The sequence below is a fragment of the Rattus norvegicus genome, chromosome 5 (genome assembly GCF_021556685.1).
Source record: "Rattus norvegicus strain SHRSP/BbbUtx chromosome 5, alternate assembly SHRSP_T2T, whole genome shotgun sequence".
NCBI lineage: Eukaryota > Metazoa > Chordata > Mammalia > Rodentia > Muridae > Rattus > Rattus norvegicus.
This window is the reverse complement of record NC_141538.1, coordinates 80,616,142-80,631,974: the sequence shown is the minus strand read 5'-3', so window position 1 is coordinate 80,631,974 and position 15,833 is coordinate 80,616,142. Positions and strand designations below refer to the sequence as shown.

The following is a 15,833-nucleotide window of genomic DNA, read 5'->3' as shown; positions in this document are numbered from 1 at the left end:
ATCAGTGGAGAAGTACTGGCTGTGAGGGCTGTATGGATTCCCAGCAAGGTAAGATCAGATGTTCAGAACTCACATTAAAAAACGTGGTCATGGCTGCATTTAACCCCACCACTAGGTAGATGGTGGAGTCTGGAGGATTGCTGTGACTTACTGGCCAGACAGCCTATCTGAAACACACTAAGTCCCAGATTCAGAGGGAGACCCTGTCTGAAGGGGATAAAGTAAAAGGAGACAGAGGGAGACAATTGGCACCCTGTTCTGACTCCTGCATATATGAGCAAAGGCATGTACACATGTGTGCACATGTGTGCACACACACCATAATCAACAAAAAAAGGAAGAGGAGGGGAGAGGAGCAGGAGAAAGAGGAGGAGGAGAAAAGGAAAATGATAGTCCCCTAGTCAAGCATTTACCAAATGCTTGTAGAACAAGAGGGGCCAGTAGTCATGTCTCATTGAATCTCAAGCTACATCCACTCCTCCATATTTTAAAGAAACCCACGTGCAGTTTCAGTCCGATGTATCTGGAGCTCTACAGTGCTGTTTATTCCTCTTTCTCCTATTTAACCATCCTCCCTTCATGTAAAAACCTCCCGACCTGTGTAGTGGAGTTAATAAGAGTAAAGGATCCTGAGTCAGATGGACAGGCTTGGGTTTAAATCTAAGTTCTCTCGCTGACTGGCTGTATGGCCTTGTATAGTTACTTGATCTTTCTGAGTCTTAGCTAACACTATGGAAAGATGAAAATAAATAGTACATACTATAGAGAGTTGATGCAAAGTGCAAATAAACCCCATCGAGGACTTGCCTCCTTCTTGAATTCTTTATTTCCCCACATCAAACACTATTTTATGTTTCTAGTTCCAGGGTAAATACAATTTATACGGATACAAAATATGTTCCTATTATATCTGTGTTTCTTTGTAAGCAGACTCTTGACATCATTTCTACTTGGACCTCCATCAGCAAATATGACTTTGAACAATACCTTTGTTTTTCTTTAATGATGAGATTATGTCCAGTCATTTAAAGTCCAACGTTCTCTGAGGTAAAAGCTGAAGCAGTTCACCTTACTAAGTTAGCAGTTTGCATTCTGAGGTCAATCTTTTGGGGTGGGTTTGGGGTTGGGGGCTGTCAGCTTAGCTTCGGAAGATCCATCCTGATAATCTTTTTAAATAACGATTTATTATTTTTATGCATATGTGACTGAATGAGTGAGTTCATATGTACCACATGTGTATAGGAGATCACAAGGACCAAAAGAGGGTCATTTCCTGTGACTGGAGCTAGAGTCAGTTTGAGATGCCATGTGAGTGCGAGGAATTGAACCTGGGTCCTCAGCAAGAAAAGGTTTCAAAGAATCTGACTCCTTCTTTCACATCCTTCTGACTTTCTTGGCCCCAGATGTGTGCATGGTACACATGCAAAACCAATGCTCATACACATGAAATGTGAATGTTTTTAAAGAAAACCCAAGTAATTCAGCTTCTTCCACACTCCACTCAAGTCTTGAAGCAAAGATTCTCTCCATGCTTGACCTCCAGTTCAGTACCCACCCACTCCATTACTGGCTTTCTGATTCCAAGTCAGATCCAAAGTTCATCTGGTTCCAGATAGCCCTCTTGAACACCCACTGTTTTTCTTGGAAATATGCTTTGTGAAATGTATTAGTGAAAAAAATCAATCCATAGGAGATGAGATTGCCAAGTTGGAAAGGGCAGGAACAATCCTTGGCTTCACATCAGTACATGAGAAAACATTCCAAAAAGCCTGAGGGAAGGAGGCCCATATGAGAAGGAAAAAAAAACACTGGAACCCAGAGAGAGTATAAAGACGAGCAAAGTGCTGAAGGTGGAGTGTGGGCATCATCAGCAGAGAGATTGTCCCAACAGAGAGGCAATTCTATTCCCTACCAACATGAAGCTGTTGCTGCTGCTGCTGTGTCTGGGCCTGACACTGGTCTGTGGCCATGCAGAAGAAGCTAGTTCCACAAGAGGGAACCTCGATGTGGCTAAGGTAGGCTCAGCGAATAGTAACTTCTGACTCAGAGAGTGTTTTGGAGAACTCTTGAAGCCAAGCGGGTCCGCTGAGGGGATGGGTACAGTGGCTTGTTCTATTAGACAAACGAATGGCTTCAGACCTTGAAGTAAGACCAGTTGTATGCTATTCAGATCTAACAAGATTTGGGGACCTCTGATCTCACTGAGAGGCAGGGGCAGAATGTTAGGTATTGTGACAACTCTATCAAGCCAAATTCAAGAAGAAACATGTCCATGTGGTATCCCTGCCCCCTTCTCCCTTAAGCATTTTCTTATCCATTACAGCTCAATGGGGATTGGTTTTCTATTGTCGTGGCCTCTAACAAAAGAGAAAAGATAGAAGAGAATGGCAGCATGAGAGTTTTTATGCAGCACATCGATGTCTTGGAGAATTCCTTAGGCTTCAAGTTCCGTATTAAGTAAGTGAGGTGTTTGCCCTTAGCTGAGGAAGAATAAATAAGCGCAAATCCCTATTACTAAAGTATCAGACAGAAACGAAATAACCTTAAAAAAAGCCATTTTGCTAATTTTGCAAAAATATTCAAAAGGTAAATAGAATCAGAAAGTGGAGATACCTATAGAGTAGAGGGTGAAGAAGCCAGCCAGATCAAAAATCCTCTAAGCATCAGCTTGGTCTGTTTTACAGGGAAAATGGAGAGTGCAGGGAACTATATTTGGTTGCCTACAAAACGCCAGAGGATGGCGAATATTTTGTTGAGTGTAAGTATATAGAATGTCTATATATCTATCCACAAGGAATTTAGTAAACCCTACTACCATTATCTTGTGTATGTGTGTGTGTGTGTGTGTGTGTGTGTGTGTGTGTGTGTGTGTGTCCATGTGTTGCTGGGAATTGAACTCAGGAACTTGCACCTCCCAGTCAAACTTTCTACTAGCGAACTCACCACGACCCCTTGTAGAATCTCAAGCACTTCCTGACATGGTTGATTTCGCCAGGGACATGGGGGCCATCTAATAGCTAGCACCCTGTGGCAGGCAAGGAAGATAAGTATGGTGAGGTGGAATTTGATACTGCCCAGTAGCTAGCACCGGTGTACATTGCTCAGGATGTAGCCATGTGAGACGGCAGACTTATGAAAGGCAGACGTGTTGCTTGAAGGTGCTGAGGGAGGTAGGAGAGCCTCAGAGAGGATGAGAGAGAGTGAGTCACTGCAGTGGCTAAGTGTTGTCTAGTGGGCGTGGTCCCAGAGCCCCTTCCTTAGAAGTTACTTCATCAATTCCAGAAGGCTATAGATGGGAAGCAGCAGACATCCCTGCCCCCCATCTTTTCCAGGATATGTATTTTAATGATTTTTATGTTTGGGGTAGTACAGGTAAAGGGTTTACATAATTTCATGCAGACCAGAGAATTTCTGAGCTGTGTCCCATTTCCTCCACAGATGACGGAGGGAATACATTTACTATACTTAAGACAGACTATGACAGATATGTCATGTTTCATCTCATTAATTTCAAGAACGGGGAAACCTTCCAGCTGATGGTGCTCTACGGTAAAGTATTTCCACACGGACACTGATTTGGGTTGGGAAAACAGGAAGGAAACTCTAGCTTTAGTATAGTCTTCCCAGCTTGGTCCTGCCTCTTCCTCACTTCCTGAAGGTCGACGATGTTCACCTGCACCCTGCCTCAAGCACAGTGATGGGCACACTCTGAAATCTCTCCGTGTGCCAGAAGGCCATTCCATGGGTGCCACATTCAGGATAGATTGGACCCACACCTGTCAACCATGTCACCAGCCATTTTCTCATCCTTATGGGGGTGCCCCTGTCCCCTCACTTAGTTCTGTGGTCAATGCCTAGGACACAGCTGCTACACTCACTGCTGCTCTTTTCACAGGCAGAACAAAGGATCTGAGTTCAGACATCAAGGAAAAGTTTGCAAAACTATGTGAGGCGCATGGAATCACTAGGGACAATATCATTGATCTAACCAAGACTGGTAAGTCAGGACTCACTTATTTTTTTCGTTCTGAATATTATATCATAGAAGAAATGACCCTGGGGGATTGGCTATCAGCTATTTGTTGAAAGCTGTAGAGGCACCTCATTTTCTCTTCGGGGAATATCGTGGACCTGGTACCTGAACACGTTCTTGTTCTCACCCTACAGATCGCTGTCTCCAGGCCCGAGGATGAAGAAAGGCCTGAGCCTCCAGGTGGGCAATCTCCAGTGAGAGCAAGGTGGGGGTGGGCATGGACCAGGCCTTCCAAAAGCATTAGTATTGTGCCCCCAAATTATTATAAGAATAATTTGATAAGGAGTCTTTGAGGAGAGTTTGAAAAATGACTGAATTATGTGGATTTGTGACTATCTGGTCCTATTTTGAGCTCTAATGTAAAGTGAACCAAGCACTTAGGCACGAAAACAAGGGAGTGAGTTTTCCATAGTTGCTGCACAGTTGTGTAAAAATGGCTCAGCGATGTGTTAAGTGTCATTAAGAGTTAAAGTTTGAAACAGAGAGTAGCAGGATGTGAGTATGACTGCTCTTCAGAGACTGTGGTCCTACTCCATCCAACTCTGGAGAATAAGATCATCATCTGTACTCCGTACAACCTTGGCTTCTTACCTGGAAGTGGAGTTGCATGATCTCCACTTCTCTTCCAGTCTGGCGAGCAGACTCCTTTGACCCCTCTTTCCCACTTCCCAAGAGTTTACTCAGATAATGTAGGAAAGTCTTTAAAAGTGGCCAAGGCTTTCACCATTATTCCTCAAGGCAATGAACATTCTTCAGAGCCAAAGGTTGTGGAACCAAGCCTCAGACCTTTCGTTACTTCATTTTTCATAGGCCATCCATAAGGAAAGTGTAATTTATTCTATGCCTTTAATCCCTGTTTTCTGGCAAATAATTTTGATTATATTGCAGGGCAAGATCTATTTCTTCATCCTTTGTTCTATAGAATAGAGTGCCTCTCTGTCCTGAAGTCAGTCCAAGACATGCTTAATGGGTTCCTGTATTCTTTCTTCCTGGATTACTCAGTGCTGAGTGGAGACTTCTCACCAGGACTCTAGCATCACCATTTCCTGTCCATGGAGCATCCTGAGACAAATTCTGCGATCTGATTTCCATCCTCTGTCACAGAAAAGTGCAATCCTGGTCTCTCCAGCATCTTCCCTAGTTACCCAGGACAACACATCGAGAATTAAAAGCTTTCTTAAATTTCTCTTGGCCCCACCCATGATCATTCCGCACAAATATCTTGCTCTTGCAGTTCAATAAATGATTACCCTTGCACTTAAATGTATGTCTATGTGTCCAGAGGGCTAACCCATGAGAGAATGAGGGGACCTCCTTAGTCCTGTACCCAAGATCCTTCCTCATGTCCCAGAATCTAATCTGAGTCTCAGGATCTCACCACCTCTGGAGCAGTCCCAAGACCTGATGAATGCCCTCTAGGGCTCCTGCCTTAGAGGCTTTATAAGGACCTTAGACACATGAGACTTGCTGTACGATTCTTCCATCCATAGACTATCTTTTCCAACAGATCTAGGAGAGACACATCTTTCTAAGGCTATGGCTGCTCAACATGGTTCAGGACATGCTAGAGGTCGGGGGAGGTCTGGTCATTAGAGGCCCAATGGATAAAGACAAAAGTTTGCCCAACACCCCATAGCATCCTCTGGCCCCTAGTTCGAGAGATTAAATTTGGATCAAGCTCAGCATCCTGATTCAAGTTCTTGTTGTGGTTTGGTATATTATGGCAAAAAGCTGTTGAGAGAGCCAACCAATTTTGCTGAAATCTCTCTCTGTCTCTCTGTCTCCCCCCCCCCCCGCCACGGTCCATATCATTCTCTTACTAAAGCCTCCTCAGTGACTTCAGCCTCATCCATGCCACACCGTGCCTGGCTTTTCACTTTTAGTATTGGCAAAAGTTTAGAGACAAAATAACAAAGTGTTCACAAGCTAAGCTATCCTTGAGAATACTTACTAAATTAGGTAACAGTTCCAGTCCAGGAATCTGTGGAAGATAGAAAATGGTCTGACAATGTTGCCATAAGCCAAGGGACAGCAACCCAGAGAAAGGTCCAGACAAACTCGCTAGTCCCAGGTCAACATGGCAGCTGGAGTTCACCTAAAGCCTTCCCCCTTCGATAACAAATACTTTGTGGAAATGAGGTGTGAAATAGGAGAAACATTCAAAGCCAAGGAAGAAATTCTAAACACCAGAGACAGAGCCAATCCCTTTGTAAAGAAGAAGAGGGGGAAGTGGTGAGGGTTGTTGCGGTCGAACTGTCTAATTCTCTGTGGACTGAATAAGAATGATAGGAGTCAGTAACATTCATGGATGTGTCTGTGGATTTTCCTCAGACGAATGGGAGCAGCTGGAACCTGGGCAGAGAAATGTGTACAAGGATACAAAGCTAGAGAACTGCAACAATCCAGTTTCAATAGGTAAGAACAGTTCACCTCCACCCAGAATATGTTCCCTGCGGTCCCTTCTTCCTCAAGTCCTTCATTTTTCCCCTTGATGTTTTCTTGTTTTGTTTTGTTTTATTTTGGCAGTGGTGGTGGTGGTGGTGGTGGTGGTGGTGGTGGTGGTGGTGGTCGTGGTGGTTGGCTGGTTGGTCAGGGACTTTTGATCCCTTTTTAGTACTGTTAGGGTTTTTTATCTCAACCCTTGACTGGACAGAAAATACTAAGACACCATGGTTTCACGTGACGAGGTTTAATGAGAGAAGAGTAGAAGAGAGGACAGGTGGCCCAGTCATGGTCACATGGGGGAGGGGAATGGGACAAGAACAGAGAACAAGAAAGAGCAAGAGGGGAAAGAGAGGGTAAGAGGGAATAAGAGGTGGGGGGGGCAAGCAGCTCCTTTTATTGTGTCAGGTACTATACATGCCATTTGCTAGCCAACTGTGGGGCAGAGCATACCTGGCTGCTGCCAAGTACCTGTGTGGGTGGAGCTTAGACAGAATAGCAACAAGTGCTAGGAATGATGCTTGTGTCATTGCCTCCAAAAGGGAAGGTGTGCTTAGTTGAGGATCATGGGCATCCTTATTTTGAAACATCAGAAGCCATATATGTTCATTAGCCTTGAAAGACCCTGAAGTAAAAAAGTTGTGGCTTGATTTCTGAAATGGTTGGTCCAACCCTCAGTGTCTACCATTTCTTATGAGTAGGAAATCAAGATCCCAGACAAGTCCCAGTCTCTAAGTTGGATGGGGAAGAGGAGCGATGTTCTTCAGGAAAGGTAAATAAGAACAGCCCAAGTAGTCTGCACAGACTCAAGAAAACAGGAACCAGTGCAAGTAAGTCTTTAATTTCTTTGTGGTAAGCCTGGAATTCTTCAAAGAGTAATTTGAAAACTTTCATTAGGGCTGGGGATACAGCTCAGAATCGAGAGTGATTTCTCACAAGGACCTAGATTCGATCCCCAATATGGAAAAAATATTTTTTTCTTAAAAGTCCCGGTTTTTGTCTCTTAACCAGGAACTAGTAGAAAAAACACCAGAATCTCTCAGGAGAAAGGGAATTCACAGTACAGGAATTTTCTTACCTTGGAGATTCTAATATCACCTTCTCCTGTAAACCTGTCCACATGAGCAGCTCGCCACAAGCTTTTATTTCATGGAGAAGAAAGGAATGGGTGAATTGAACCACTTAATTACTCCTTAAATCACTGCTTGGATGTGATAGTTACCCACTGTAGCTCACTTTCAAATGGTAAGAGCAAGCCGCCTGGCTCAGGGGTAGGCATGGATAATCTCTTTATAGAGGAGGTGCAGCAATTCCAAATGCCATGCTATAGGGTAGCCCGAGAGGCATGGTCTTCCATAAGGAGTAAGAGTACAGTCAGTCACCATTCTGACAGTGGTAGGGAGAAAGCTGAAATCCAGGGCTCAGTAGCCTGAAGTCACCTCCCTCACCTAGCCCCTTCCCTACTGTATACTTATTGCTTAGCCTCCAGAAGACTCTTCAACATTCAATCTCATTCCTCTTCACCATATTTAAAAAAGAATCCTCAATTTTCCCTGTCCCCTCCCTGCACAAAAGTTCCCTAATTGTCATATATTCTTGTAATAAATTTAGACATTCTTAGATCAGTCTCTTTTCTGCATCTCTGGAGATGGTGGACACTCCCAATAATTTTGTTTCCTTCCATTGACTACATAACTCCTCATACCCCTGCTCTGTAAGTGTCCATTCGTCCTTAATCCCTGGGATGATTTGAATGAGATATTCCCCCATAGTCTCAGGCATTTGAGACATCACCCAGTTGGTGGGTGTTTTCATTAGGGCCGGCCCAACTGTGTGTGTGCCACACACAGAGGTATGGCCTGTTTCCTACTTACAGGTCAAGATGTGACTTTCAGCTTCCTGCTCTGTGACGGTCCCTTGCTGCCATGCCTCCCTGTCATGAGTGTAGAGAGGGGCGTATCTCTCTGAAACCATCTGCCCCTTGTTGACACAGTCATGGCATTTTATCACAGCAATATGAAAGTAACTTATACAATCACTCTCTAGTCAACCTTCTTGCCCTCTAGTGCCCTTGTTAATGGCTGTCAACCTTAAGTTCTTGCTGTGCCTTTATTTTTTTTATCTTTATTAACTTGAGTATTCCTTATTTACATTTCGATTGTATTCTCCTTCCAGTATTCCCGGCCAACATCCCCCTAATCCCTCCCCCTCCACTTCTATATGGGCTTCCCCTCACCATACTCCCCCCATTACCACCCTCCCTCAACAATCACGTTCACTGGGCGTTCAGTCTTGGCAGGACCAAGGGATTTCCCCTTCCACTGGTGCTCTTACTAGGCTATTGATTGCTACCTATGAGGTTGGAGCCCAGGGTCAGCCCATGTATGGTCTTTGGGTAGTGGCTTAGTCTCTGGATTGCTGTGTCTTTAAATGGATGAGTTACCAGCTCTCCTTAGTTTGGTGATGGTTCCTTAATGTCATTTGTCCTGGTGTACTAGTCCTCTATTGCATCTTTCCAAAAGATCTCCCAGTATGCAAATACAAGCTAATTTTTCTAGACTGGCAGCTTATGGGTAGACATCTCCGACATCTTTTTCATACCTTCTTATTGGAGTGGCTTGTAGGAAATTCAGCTATAGAAAGTCTCATTCTTATTAGTCAGAGGCTCCCTTAACCCTCCCTGCTTATGACCTGTGTTTTATGATCCTCTTGTCAAGTCCCATTTGTTGGTTTTTCTTAGTTGTCACTGACACTACACGAATCCAGCTTGTCTTATCTCTAAGTCTAGTACTTAGGAGGGTTTAACGAGTCCATGTTCCCTGATATGCAATACAGATGTGTCACTCATAAGCATTACCTGTACTTGCAGGTACCAGTGAGCCCATGCTTCAGTTTCTGAAGTGACATTTGGTTTCTCTTAAAATTCAGGTTCCAGTTGCTGTCTCAAATTAAGAAAATTATTTTCCTGAGAAGAGGGATACACACACTTCTGATCTTGGCACTTAGGAGGCATAGGCAGACAGATCTAAGTGAGTTTGAGGCCAGTCTGGTCTACAGAGTGAGTTCAAGGACTGCCAGGGCTATACAAAGAAACCCTGCCTTGAAAAGCAAGAAAAAAACAAGAAAGGAAGAGAAAATTATTTAACCTTCATCAATTATTAGTGCCCTGGTATGATCTTGTCACGTAGTAGGATGTGATTCATAAAACCTTCATAGTGAAGTTGTCTTTTCATACTTTCTGTCTTTTGGGGGAGTGGATACTCATTGTGACAGCTCCATCCATCCCTGTAGGAAGTTGGTTATTGGGCTAGAGAGATGGCTCAGTTTGTAAAGTACTGGCCTCATGAGCATGACCCTGAGTTCAGCTCTTCAACCTCCATGTAAGAATCTGTGCCTGGAGGTGCACACCTGTAATCTGGCACCAAGGCGGTGGAGACCGGAGCTGGAACTTGTTGGCCAGCGTGTCTAGCCAACTGGTGAGCTGTTTGGTGAGAAACCTTGTTGCAAACCTAAGATGAAGAAAACAGTCCAGGAATGGCTTGATGGGAAACTGGCATGCACATGCACGGGCATGTGGATATGTGCACACATCCAGATGAACATGTGTACACACGGGCAAAGATTGTTTTAATCTTACATGTCAAGAGAACAGGTATAAGTCTTGATCACGTCCTTTAAGATGGAAATTTGTCCCTCTCTTCCCCCATCATCACTGGGTATCAGAAGATGGAGAGTCCTGCTGCCCGGAGAGTCCTGTTCATTTCTCTATCCCAGGGTGCAAGTCTTGAGTTCCTGGGTGAAAGAGTGGCTCCAGTTCAGTTCTGGACTCCCTCTTCTATACTATACAGATTTCCACTAAACATTCTCTCTCTCTCTCTCTCTCTCTCTCTCTCTCTCTCTCTCTCTCTCTCTCTCTCTCTCTCTCATGAATTTCTATTACATAGCCCTGACTGGTCTGGAACTCTGCCCCATGAATGCAGCCACCATAGTTTACCCCAAACCAGGATCTCCTAAATGCCCTCCATAAAAGTGAGAATTCTAGACATCCATTCAGATGCTCTGATTTTCTCCATAGAAACTGGAGTGGCTATTCACTCTTACCTATGTTTCTCTCTTTAAATGTTTAAAACTCTTACCTCAGATAATTTCTCCGTTCCATTTCTATGCAGAAAGCTGGTAAGGGAGTAGGCTGAGAGAAGAAGAGCATTTCTAAATGTACATTTTTCAATTGGGCAATGTGTAGGAAAAAGAACATGAGCAAGTGTTCGGGCCATGAATCAACTTGAAATTGACCATCACCTGTTGGAATGGTGACAGGATCAAAGGCATGCAATCCACAAGTCACTGGGAAAACAGGTGGACACCCACTGTAAACCCATACAGTAAAGCATCTCCCAAGTGAGTTGCTAGGAATTTCATGACTTTGCAAAAGCATCAGGGAACTTAGAGGAATCATGGAGTTGTTGGTAGTTAGTAAGAATGTCCTTGGTACGTTGCTCATGGAAAAGAAGGGAGGAGCAGTGCCCTTCGTAGCACCCCAGTCATCCACTGGCTCTTCAGTACTCCTTGGAAGATGTGTTCTGTTTTAGTTTATTTTAGGTAGCCTTAGTAAAATTAGAGGGATTTATTGAAGAGGCAAAAGTACACCTCTTACAACCCAAGGGTAGAGACTTTAGCCAGACTCCACGAGCAACAAGAACTGTCAACTTAGAGGTCACAGGGAAGTGAAACTATGTACACTATGTTCTTGAGAACAAGTAGTCCTACATTTCTGCTTCCTTCTGTGTGTGGGTAAGTAGGATAAGTATGGCTTTTATAACACTTACATCATGGCATCCTAAATTTAATCACAGTGGGGAGACTAGTAGTGCTTTGCTATGTAGCCCTGGCTGACCTCAAACTTATGAAAAGGTATTTCAGCCTCCTGTGTACTGGGAATAATAGGCATGTGCCACCATACCTGGCATAACCACAAATCTGTTTTTTAACTTAATGCATTGTTTGTTCAACATTCCTTGTGTGTATTTCATCTTCTACCCTAAGGTTACAAGATCCTGTTTCTAAGCAGCGAACTCTTTCAGTTTTCTTTTCCCTGGTTTACTATAGCTTTCTTTCCATTGGGTCCAAGAGGACAGAGGCAGTCCTTTCTGATGCTTATTTTATTATTGGGATGTTAGGGTGGTACATATTTAACCCCACCAAGGATGGCATCTCTTTAGGAAACTTATACAGAAGTTCATTGGGGGTGTAGAAACTCACAAGAATCTCTCATCAATTCTATTCTAGAGGTCCAACAAGATGGTGCACAGATGGAGGGGAAGCAGAAATTCCAAAGGAAACTAACTACAGAAGTGACATTCAGGAAGAAAAGTTCAAACAGTAAGAAAAGCAGTGAGTGTACTTTGTTGGAGAAGAAAAATGTCCATTCAAAACACGATCCTTCTGAAAAAAGATTGCATAAATTCAATTTGTATGGGAAGAACTTGAATCAGAAGTTAGACTTGCCCAGTCAGATTAAAAACTCTGCGAAAAAGAAACCTGATACAGCTAATGAACATAGGACATCACTCAGCCATTGTGCATCCGATGTGAACAGAGATGAGATTTCAACTAGAAAGAAATGTGACAAGTCACCCAACAATAAATTGTTTGGTAAAGGTGACAAAAACCAAACAGGCAAGAAATGTGAGAAAGTATGCCGTCATAGCGCGTCCCATAACAAGGAAGACAAAATTCAGACCGAGGAGAAACGGAAATCACCCTGCCATAGTCCATCTAATCCCGACAAGGCTCCGGGCTCTGGGAAACCGTATGAATGTAATCAATGTGGGAAGGTCCTCAGCCATAAACAGGGGCTCCTTCACCATCAAAGAACTCATACCAGGGAGAAACCATATGAATGTAACGAATGCTGGATAGCTTTCAGCCAAAAGTCCCACCTTGTCGTACATCAGAGAACTCACACTGGGGAAAAGCCATACGAATGTGTCCAGTGTGGCAAAGCCCACGGTCACAATCATGCCCTCACTGACCACCTGAGAATCCATACCAGAGAAAAGCCCTACAAATGTAACAAATGTGGCAAAACCTTTAGGCATAGCTCAAACCTTATGCAACACATAAGATCTCACACGGGCGAGAAGCCATATGAGTGTAAGGAATGTGGCAAATCCTTCAGATATAATTCATCTCTCACCGAACATGTGAGAACACACACGGGCGAAATACCCTATGAATGTAATGAATGTGGCAAAGCTTTTAAGTATGGCTCATCCCTGACTAAACACATGCGAATTCATACAGGCGAGAAGCCATTTGAATGTACTGAATGTGGGAAGAATTTTAGCAAAAAGTCACACCTAGTTATCCATCAGAGAACTCACATGAAGTAGAAACCTTATAAATGTAAGGAGTGCAGCAGCCTTTGGACATAGCTCATCTCTTACCTACCATCTAAGAACTCCCACCGGGGGTTGCCCCTTTGAATATAATCAATGTGATAAGGCCTTTAAGCAAATTGAGGTTCTTACTCAACACCAGAGAGTTCATACAGGAGAGAAATCCTATGAGTGTGTAGAATATGGAAAAGCCTTTAGTCAGAAGTCACACCTCATTGTACATCAGAGAACTCATACAGGGGAGAAGCCCTTTGAATGTTATGAGTGTGGAAAAGCCTTCAATGCAAAATCACCACTTGTTATTCATCAGAGATCCCACACTGGAGAGAAACCCTATGAGTGTGTTGAATGTGGTGAAGCCTTCAAACAAAATGCTTCTCTTACCAAACATATGAAAATTCACTCGGAAGAGCAATCTCTGGAGGAAGATTAATGTGGGAACTCTGACAGCTGAGTGGTTTGGTATTGTTTAACCTTCAAGATGTATTTAGATTAAAATAGGAAACTCTTAAAATTGTGAACAAGGAGATGAGGAGATAACGTAATCAGTAAAAGCTTGTTAAGCGGTACAGAGATCTGAATCCCATCCCTAGGACCCACATCAAAATCTAAATGTGCTGCTGTGCTCTTGTAACCTCATAATTAGGAAAGTTGAGATTAGAGAATCCCTGAGACTACCTGACCAACCAGACTTGTTTAATTTACAAGCCATAGGTCAGAGGGAAAAACTTTTAAAGACAGGGTACAGTGCTCCTGAGAAATGGTACTCGTGTTCACACACACACACACACACACACACACACACACACACACACACATTTGTGAAAATGTTAATTAGAGCAACAAACAGTAAAATACAGTAATTCATGTACTTTTTACGCGTGTGCTTAGCCACCACAATTAGTATTTATTTTGCATTTATGTTTACTGAATACTAGGGCCTGTGTAAAATACAGGCGAGGGTATCCTCTGGTATCGCCTAGCTTCCTTTGTTAATGTCTTCGTTAGGTTCTGAAGTAATAGAAAATTTTAGGGAGGTCTTTTGTTTTGTTTTGTTTGAGACAGAATCTTACCATATAGTGCTGGCTAGCCAAGAACTTGTTATGTAGACCATGCTGACCTTGAAGTTTTTATGTAGAACGGGCTGGCCTTGAACTCACAGAGATGTGCCTGTCTCTGCCTCCCAAGTGCTAGAATTAAAGACTTCAAAGAAAACTTTGAGGGATTTTGTCTAGATATTGTTAATAAGAGTTGAATAAAAATGTGGAAAACAGCTGGCAATGTGTTGTAGTGAATGGTACTTGTTATATCGTTTAAGTACAGAAATCAGATTGTTGAACAGTGTATATAGTATGTTCTCACTGTGAACAAAGACTGTGTATGTGTGTCTGTCTTTTTATGCCTCTGTGTACATATATATGCATTCATACTGATATATTTGTATATGTATATGTTGTTGTAAAAATATAAAAATAAAAAAGTATGGATGTCTTTTACCCAGCTATGTCTGCACCGCAGTGCTCCAAGATGTCTGCTAGGTATCTTGGCGGAAAAACATCCTAGCCGCACACTTTCTTACACTCAAACCCTCACATAAAAGAACACACAACAACAATCTTTGACCCAATTGGTAAGATATAATTGTCCACTTAAACGTACAAAGCCCGGTACCATCCATCCCTTGAGAGCATTAATAACAACCTGTAAATACACAGAGCAGAATCTTAACATCACCTGCCATCTTGTCCTGCCATGGCTTCTCTCCATCTCTCCCTTCTGTCTCTTCCTCTCTCACTCAGTCTCATCCTCTTCTTTCAAACTTCTCCCCCACCCATCCTTCCTTCTCCTCCAATGACAGGCCTCCTTCTATCCTGTACCTGCCCCTCACCAGTACTTTACAAATTCAATGCTTTAGCAGAATATCATCTCTCCTGTGTCTGCTTCAGTCAAACATTCCTTCATATTTTGCCTTAGCAAAACACCATCCAACTGTGTTGTTGTAAAATTATAAAAAAAGCTTTCTTTTACCCTGTACTAGATCCGGCACAATAGTGCCCCAAGAAATCTGGTAGATATCTTTATCTCAGTCAGCAAAGCTTCTCACCTGCTCTGCTCCATCCCATACCACACTGCCTATGACTACGCTCTGATCCTGGCAACAATCTCTCTACCCATCCAGTTCCCAAGGCAGGTTGCCACGAGTCCAGAAATATACATCCCAAGTCCGTGGCGGCTTAGGGTCTCCAACTGCCACATAACTCTCTTTGATTTAAATCTCCACATGAAAGAACACACAACACAATAACCTCTGATCCAATTGATAAGATATAATTGCCCACCTAAACATACAAAGCCCTGTCCACATCCATCCCTTAAGAATATTCATAACTTGTAAATGTGCAGAGAGGAATCTTCACATCAGCCTCCATATTCTCTCTGCTGCTTCCTCTGCCTCACTCCAGTCTCCTCCTCTCTCTAAAACTTTTCTCCCCTCATCCCTCCTTCTCATCCAATGGCAGGACTCATTCTATCTTGTACCTGCCTTCACATGTGTGACATCCTATACAACAGACTTTCCAAACAACCTTTAAATTTCCACTTCAACCCACAACCTACCATTCTCTGAAAAAGAGTTTAAAACACAAAACCAAAAATCACCCCTGGACTAGATATGGGCAATGACACAAGACAATACAGCCTGTAAAAACCAGATTCTCCCTCTATCCAACACTGACCGAGCAAACTTTAAGCAATTTTCACTAAGTTCAGATGCTAAAAAGATTCCCTTTGTTACTGACTCATATTTATCCAGAATCTGAGCACATCTTGGTGGCCAAGGTGTCTTTATTGATACTCATAAGATCAACGCAGACAGTGTTTGTCTTCTGAGCATCCGTGGATGGTTTAGGACTCATAAGGTTGTCTGTGTGACAGAGTCTGGCCCTCGGGGTCATGGATTA

The 15,833-nt window shown here is 43.1% G+C and overlaps 2 protein-coding genes across 7 annotated transcripts; both read left to right on the top strand.

Annotated features, from left to right (window-relative positions):
• Window positions 1-1,667: 1,667 nt before the first annotated feature.
• Window positions 1,668-5,296, top strand: Mup4l1 (major urinary protein 4 like 1). Of its 4 annotated transcripts, none has more exons than XM_087548034.1 (7): window positions 1,668-2,015; window positions 2,324-2,457; window positions 2,685-2,758; window positions 3,439-3,549; window positions 3,896-3,997; window positions 4,168-4,213; window positions 4,956-5,290. In XM_087548034.1, the coding sequence occupies exons 1-6, from the start codon at window positions 1,917-1,919 to the stop codon at window positions 4,191-4,193; spliced, it is 546 nt and encodes a 181-aa protein (XP_087404160.1). In that variant the 5' UTR covers window positions 1,668-1,916; the 3' UTR covers window positions 4,194-4,213; window positions 4,956-5,290. The 4 variants fall into 4 exon arrangements, with proteins under 4 accessions (XP_087404160.1, XP_087404159.1, NP_988843.3 ...); XM_087548033.1 differs by having other exon boundaries at window positions 1,687-2,015; window positions 4,922-5,290; NM_203512.3 differs by having other exon boundaries at window positions 1,853-2,015; window positions 5,036-5,296.
• Window positions 5,297-5,710: 414 nt separating this feature from the next.
• Zfp37-ps5 (zinc finger protein 37, pseudogene 5) lies at window positions 5,711-14,369 on the top strand. Of its 3 annotated transcripts, XM_087551613.1 has the most exons (4): window positions 6,365-6,448; window positions 7,177-7,247; window positions 10,719-10,873; window positions 11,762-14,369. In XM_087551613.1, exon 4 carries the CDS (start codon window positions 11,785-11,787, stop codon window positions 12,865-12,867), a length of 1,083 nt encoding a protein of 360 aa, XP_087407739.1. In that variant the 5' UTR covers window positions 6,365-6,448; window positions 7,177-7,247; window positions 10,719-10,873; window positions 11,762-11,784; the 3' UTR covers window positions 12,868-14,369. The 3 variants fall into 3 exon arrangements, with proteins under 3 accessions (XP_087407738.1, XP_087407736.1, XP_087407739.1); XM_087551612.1 differs by lacking the exon at window positions 10,719-10,873 and having other exon boundaries at window positions 5,711-6,448; XM_087551610.1 differs by lacking the exon at window positions 10,719-10,873 and having other exon boundaries at window positions 6,280-6,448; window positions 7,177-7,305.
• Window positions 14,370-15,833: the final 1,464 nt, after the last annotated feature.

Bases quoted from the DNA above. Each gene is read 5' to 3' on its own strand.
- Mup4l1 (NM_203512.3), top strand. From the start codon at position 1,917: ATGAAGCTGTTGCTGCTGCTGCTGTGTCTGGGCCTGACACTGGTCTGT. The intron at 2,016-2,323 runs GTAGGCTCAGCG...TATCCATTACAG, and splicing joins GGAACCTCGATGTGGCTAAG to CTCAATGGGGATTGGTTTTC. The intron at 3,550-3,895 runs GTAAAGTATTTC...CTCTTTTCACAG, and splicing joins CCAGCTGATGGTGCTCTACG to GCAGAACAAAGGATCTGAGT.
- Zfp37-ps5 (XM_087551610.1), top strand. From the start codon at position 6,316: ATGATAGGAGTCAGTAACATTCATGGATGTGTCTGTGGATTTTCCTCA. The intron at 6,449-7,176 runs GTAAGAACAGTT...TCTTATGAGTAG, and splicing joins CAACAATCCAGTTTCAATAG to GAAATCAAGATCCCAGACAA. The intron at 7,306-11,761 runs GTAAGTCTTTAA...ATTCTATTCTAG, and splicing joins GAAAACAGGAACCAGTGCAA to AGGTCCAACAAGATGGTGCA.